The sequence below is a fragment of the Elgaria multicarinata genome, chromosome 13 (genome assembly GCF_023053635.1).
Source record: "Elgaria multicarinata webbii isolate HBS135686 ecotype San Diego chromosome 13, rElgMul1.1.pri, whole genome shotgun sequence".
Classification (NCBI taxonomy): domain Eukaryota; kingdom Metazoa; phylum Chordata; class Lepidosauria; order Squamata; family Anguidae; genus Elgaria; species Elgaria multicarinata.
The window spans coordinates 26,353,557-26,360,000 of NC_086183.1; the positions used below are offsets into that span (position 1 = coordinate 26,353,557).

Sequence of the window (6,444 nt, forward strand, 5' to 3'; positions counted from 1 at the left end):
AGGGAGGGATCATCCCTCCCTGCTCCTGGGATCCCCTGTGTGTCATGTGGATGCACAGGAATGAACCTGGGGCGTTCCCAGGGATATCAGCAGGTCTAGCCATGGCCATTCTCTCTAACAGTGGATCCAGTTATCCTGTACCAACAGAAATGGAATTAAATGGGGCTACTGTGAAACAAGATGGAAGTATTGGCATATTTGGAGAAACCCTGAAGTCTGCAGAAACACATGAACACCCCTTTTTTAAAAAAACAACAACAACCCACACACCAAAAGGGGGCAACCCAACCCTGCCTTAAAAATACCCAACCAAATGTTAGCTGGGCACACTGAATGATTATCAGGAGCCACAGAATGTTGAGTGCATATCTTTTGGGAAACAAGCACTTTTCCTATCTGAATAAACCAGGGGGGAAAAGGCTTCAAATAAGAAGAGGAGTGGACTAAACTCAGCTTTGAAGGAGAGCACAGAGCATTTCAGTGAGCTCAAACATTCCTGGTCTGCCTATCTTTACTAGAGGACACTGTAAAATCAACAGTGATCAATTTCTGTACATGAAATCAGGGATGGAGAAAAAAAAAATGTCCATTTTGCATTTTATTCTCAACCTACTTAATTTAACACTTTCAAATCAGTGTGCAAAGTGAGACTCGGCAATCTTTCAGAATTTGAACTTCTCTGAATGCTGCAAGGGAATTCTCCAATTCAGGAATGCAGACCGACATGCACGTGTTAGGTAAAATAATATTAAAAATGAGGTACGTTAGGAAATTTGCTTGTAAATATGTGTACTGTATATTAGGCAAAATGCATTTAAAAAAAAATCATGTCTTAGGAGAAAAATACCCAAATATGCTTACGAAATTTCAGGTAGATTTTTATTTTATTTTATTTTATTTGAAAGCAAAACAAAAATTCTACTAGATTGCTCTGGCTTCTTGTGCAGAGATGTTAAAAGAAAAGAAAAAAGCTCTAATGCTCATCTAATTCAAATCCCATTCATTTCAATGGGCCTACTCTAAGTAGGACTAAGTTTGGATATATTCCAAGGAGTTCTTCAAGTTAAAATGGAAGACAACTGCTCTGGGCAATGAGTCCAATGATGAGAACTGAATGGCTCCTTTCCCCCACTTCTTCGTGCTAAGTTATCACTCGTCAGTATCCTTTCAGCATTTAAAATCTCATAGGACCCTGCCTTATACTTAGGCCTCAACTAGACCAGGGGGCTGTACCATGACAATCTCACGATTTTGAGATCGTAAGATCATAGCACTGGTCTACATGCGGCGTACGACATTGCGGCCGCCATTTTTTTGTTTTAAAGAAGAAGGAGCACACGAGCACTCGTGCGCAGAAGGTAAGTCTTTTTTTTAAAAAAACAACCCTCCTCCCCTGATGGGCACAGAGTTCCCGAGGAGCTCTGCGCCCCGTGCACAGCTCCCAGCTCCTTGCAACGAACCACGAGGAACCAGGACAAACTACAACGCACGCACACAGGTTCCATGGTCTCGGGATCATCCTGAGACCATGGAAAAAGCAGGCTTGAAGGGGAGGGTGAGGTCCTGGAGAAAGGGAGGGATCATCCCTCCCTGCTCCCGGGATCCCCTGTGCATCATGTGGATGGACAAGGATGATCCCAGGGATCGCCCCGGGATTTCGCCCCGTATAGCTATGGCCTAAGTCAGATCAATGGGTCCATCTAACCCTGTATTGTCAACACTGACTGGCAGCAGCTGTCCAGGGTTTCAGGGCCAAGGGGATTTGTCCCTAGCCCTATCTGGAGACATTGAGAATTGAACCTGGGATATTTCGCAAGGCAAGCATGTGCTCAACCACTGAGCTAGGTCCTCCCCAAATCCCTCCCACCCCCTTGCAGGTGCCTGATGCCTTCCTCTGGGGACCGGCGAGCGGCCACGCTATTTGGGTATATCTAGCAATTTGGTGGAATTTTCAGGCAGAAGAACAAGGATTAAATCTGATTGATGCTTCTGTTGCCCTGCTCTTTTCTTTTAGGGTGGTCTCGACAGTGTGAGATTTGTACCACGTCTAGCAGCACGTGCACTGGACCTTTGCAAACATGCATCCCTGGTTTAGATGCATGTGCTACCATTCAAACAGAGACCATTGCAAGTAAGCTGGGGGGGCGGGGCGGGGCAAGTTCAATAGCTGCTGGACAGGGATGGATGAGAATTTTGTTTTTACTTCCAAAATGGGTTCACAATTAACCCCAAATGAGAGTGTAAGCAGAACACATCTGCCAAAAAATGTACACCAATTCTCAAACATGCGCTTGTGTTCCATTTGTGCAAATTTCCAATTTTGCATAATTCCAATTTTGCATAATTTTCAAAACTACACACAGTTTTACATCACCCGGGGAGTGGTTTGTTTGTGTTTTCTTTCTTTTCTTTTTCCTGCTAGCTCCCCCCCCCCCTCCCCAAGTCACATAGGTGACTTAAAATTCACCTTGGGAACTAATGCTTTGAATGACCTTATGGGACTCGTATTTGGATTATTTCTGGACTGATTTTTCAGTTTGGTTGGGGTTTAGGATTTGTGCAAATGCAGATTAGAGCTATTAGCACAAGCGTGCATTAGTGCCAATTTGGATTAACTAATATAAATTAGCACATTTGTGCACATAGGAAAACATGTTAATGTCCATTTGAACTAATGCGCTGATCCGCATAAGCACAAGTGTAAATTAGCTCAAGTACATCAAAATTCTGGTAAGAAAAATCTGATACCATCCATGGGTGATGGAACAAAAATGCCTGACAATCAGTGAAACACAGACAGAACCAATTTAACAAAATGCATTTATTTTTTACATTTGTATACTGCCCCATAGCCGAAGCTCTCTGGACAGTTTACAAAAGTTAAAAACGGTGAACATTAAAAAAGTATACAAAATTTAAAACCAAAAACATAAAAACAACAATATAAAAACAACAGTATCCATTTAAAAACAACAATTCTGGGGTCCGTTAAAAACAAACAAACTTAGCATTCTTAAATGCTGTTAAATGCCTGGGAGAAGAGAAAAGTCTTGACCTGGCACCGAAAAGATAACAGTGTTGGTGCCAGGTGAGCCTCATCTGGGAGATCATTCCATAATTGGGGGGCCACCACTGAAAAGGCCCTCTCCCTTGTGGCCATCATTCGAGATTCCTTCAGAGTAGGCACTCGGAGGAGGACCTTAGATGTTGAGTGCAGTGTTCAGGTAGGTTCATGTCAGGAGAGGCGTTCCATCAGGTATTGTGGTCCCAAGCCATGTAGGGCGCTATAGGTTAAAACCAGCACCTTGAAATGGGCTCAGAAGCATATAGGCAGCTATTTATGCCTTTAGTCTAGGTGGGGAATCAGTAGGGGAGGAAGCAGCAGCCAGGTACCTCTCCATCTTGCCTGGGTCCAGTTTCAGCTGAGAGCCCCTTCCTTCTTGCGACCACCTGTCACCACTGAACTTTGCAACTAAGGGCTCATCTACACCAAGCAGGATATTCCACTATGAAAGAGGTATATAAAAGGCAGGAGCCACACTTTATAGTATTTATTGCTTTATAGTAAGTAGTATTCAAGTGCACTGACAACTGTTGGGGCCCATTGACACGTACCACATACTGTTTTCATAGTGCTTTCATAGTGCTATATCCTGCTTGGTGTAGATGTGTCATGGGCCCCAACAGTTGTCAGTGCACTTCATTACCACTATAAAGCAGTAGTGTAGATCCTGCAGCACACTTCAATGCCGCTATAAAGTAGTCGTGTGGCTCCTGCCTTTTATATATCGCTTTCATATCGCTTTCATAGTGCAATATCCTGCTTGGTGTAGATGAGCCCTAAGAAACTAGTGCCTGAATTTGCTTTTCTTTCTTTTTCCCCTCCTCCCTCCCAATCCCCTTTCCTTTTGTGTCATGTTTTTTTAGATTGTTAGCCTGTGGGCAGAGACGGACTTAAGAAATATTTTTGTAAGCTGCTTTGAGAGCCCTTTTAGCTAAAGGGCAGGATAAAAATGCTTAAATAAATAAATAAATAAATAAATAAATAAATAAATAAACTTAGGTATTTTGTGCAAAGGTGGGATTTTTTCTGGAGTAAATTTGATAGCTGTTCATTTTGCACAATTTTCCTGTGGGCGTAAAATGAACACGAATGCAAATAGAAGGTTTTCAGAGAATTTGGCACTTCTTCACCCATTCTTACTGCCAGCAGGGTCTGGTGAATGTGGAACAAAGGCAGAAATTTGACTTTTTAGGCACAGGGCTGCTGTAATCACGGCTGCTTCTAGTTACTCTGCATCTCAGGTAGAGTTATCTAGAGCTTCCAACTGAGAAATGTGTGACTATCTTGACCCTGGCATTGTGCTTCCTTAAAGTCCCTTGAAACACAGAGTATTCAGGACTTACTTTCTTGTAAATCAAGGAGACAACATGGTGAGAGGAATTAGGATTATTGGTAGCCTGACCAGAGTGAGGACTAGAACATTTAAAGTGGGGCTGATGTTGTTACTTCTACTATGAAACACTTTATTCTCTCTCTCCGGCCATAGCTAGATGAGGGCTTATCCCAGGGATCGCCCCAGGATCATCCCTGTGCATCCAGATGATACACAGGGGATCCTGGGAGCAGGGAGGGATGATCTCTCCATTTCCCCAAGATTTTGCCATGCCCTTGCAGCCCACTTTTTCCATGGTCCCAGGCTGATCCCGAGACCATGGAACGTGTAGCCGGGCGTCACAGTTTGTCCCAGCTCCTCGTGGTTACTCGTGAGGAGCCGGGAACTGCGCATGGGCCACATAGCTCCTCAGGAGCTCTGCACCCATTGGGGGTGGGGTGGGGTGGAGCAGAAGGGAATTATTATTTTTTTAAAAAAAAAACCAACTACCGTTGAGCGCTTGTGCTCTTCTTCAGTTGTTGTTTTTTAAAAAGAAAATGGCGGGAGCAACATCCTCTCCCTCCAAGGTCGTCGCACTCCACATATAAACAGAGGGGGAGATTTCGCAATAAAAATATCATGAGATCCTCACCCCTCTGTCATGTTAGACCAGGTAGGTCTAGCTGAGGCCTCTCTCTCTCTGCATATAATTACATCACATTTAAGGGCACAACTCTCTTGATGATGGGAACGGTTTTTTACTTGTAGCAAACTCAGAGGAGTCTTCCATCTTAGTTAACCTTTTATTTTCTCCCACTTTCTCTCATTTCTCTCTCTCTCTCTCTCTCTCTCTCTCTCTCTCTCTCTCTGTAGCTGGGTGTACCCTTTCACTCGTAATCTTATTTTTTTCTGATTATTTCTTCCAGAACGCGGTCTTTACGTTGAAAAGCGTAAGTAGAAAAAAAAATCTTACACATACTGCTGAACTTTGCCTTGTAATACCAACTGGGTTCCTTTGATAACCCCCCCCCCCTCACACACACACACACACACACACTCACTTTTCTTGGGCCTTTTGTCCTCTTTAAACAAAGAATTATACTTTGCATATTAAAGGTGCCCGGGAGTGCCCCTTCACTTAAGATGCATCACACACAAACAAATGGTTTCACCTTATTAGTTCTTCTAAAAATGACACCTGTTGAGCTGTTCTGTTAAACTTGACACCCAAGATAGGTTTACATATCTGAAAAATCCCAAACTGATCTGATTCAAATTGCCACAAGTGAAGCAAAGTAAAAGATGCTGAAAACTGGCAAATTCATCATTTTTACTTCATACTGCCACTTGACATAGGATATCAGGAAAAAACTTCCTGACTGTTAGAGCAGTACAACAATGGAGCCAGTTACCTAGGAAGGTTGTGGGCTCTCCCACACTAGAGGCCTTCAAGAGGCAGCTGGACAACCATCTGTCGGGGATGCTTTAGGGTGGATTCCTGCCTTGAGCAGGGGGTTGGACTCGATGGCCTTGTAGGCCCCTTCCAACTCTACTATTCTATGATTCTATGATATATCTTTCAACTTTCAGTGAAAACCACTGCTGTATTTTATTCTGGCTCCTTGAGGATGTGTGCCTTTCATTGCTTTGGTGTCAATACTTATTAATGGTTTTCAGAAACATAAAAGCCTCTGTCAGAAACTGCAAGCAAAGTGATGCAGGGCATGCTCAGTTTCACTCTGAACCTAGAATTCAGCCCATATTCCAAGGTTTTCCGAATGATTCTATTACTGGGGGTTTCTATGTGCAAGGTCTATTCCTTTAGTAGTGGAATGTGACCTCACAGGGTGTGACTGCATGTTGCTACATGGATTGGGGCCCAAGCATGAGGACATAGTGAGATATGAACCCTTTGCCCCCTCCCGTTACTGTGGTCCCAATCTGGATCAGGCATCCGAAGCCTCCAATTTACATTGGTAAAAATTGAAGGAATAGGGCAAAACATGAATGCCCCTGCCCTCTAGGATCCTGATTCAGGTGAGTCCCTACAGTCACCTTCTGTTTATGG

General features: G+C 43.5%; 1 protein-coding gene across 1 annotated transcript in view; it reads left to right on the forward strand.

The window, feature by feature from the left end:
- Window positions 1-724: 724 nt before the first annotated feature.
- The window catches only part of LOC134408397 (phospholipase A2 inhibitor and Ly6/PLAUR domain-containing protein-like), a 7,244-nt gene continuing 1,524 nt past the window's right edge, over window positions 725-6,444 (forward strand). The window contains exons 1-2 of the mRNA XM_063140654.1: window positions 725-737; window positions 2,015-2,131. Coding sequence (XP_062996724.1) covers window positions 725-737; window positions 2,015-2,131 — 130 coding nt within the window. The remainder of the gene's footprint in view (window positions 738-2,014; window positions 2,132-6,444) is intronic.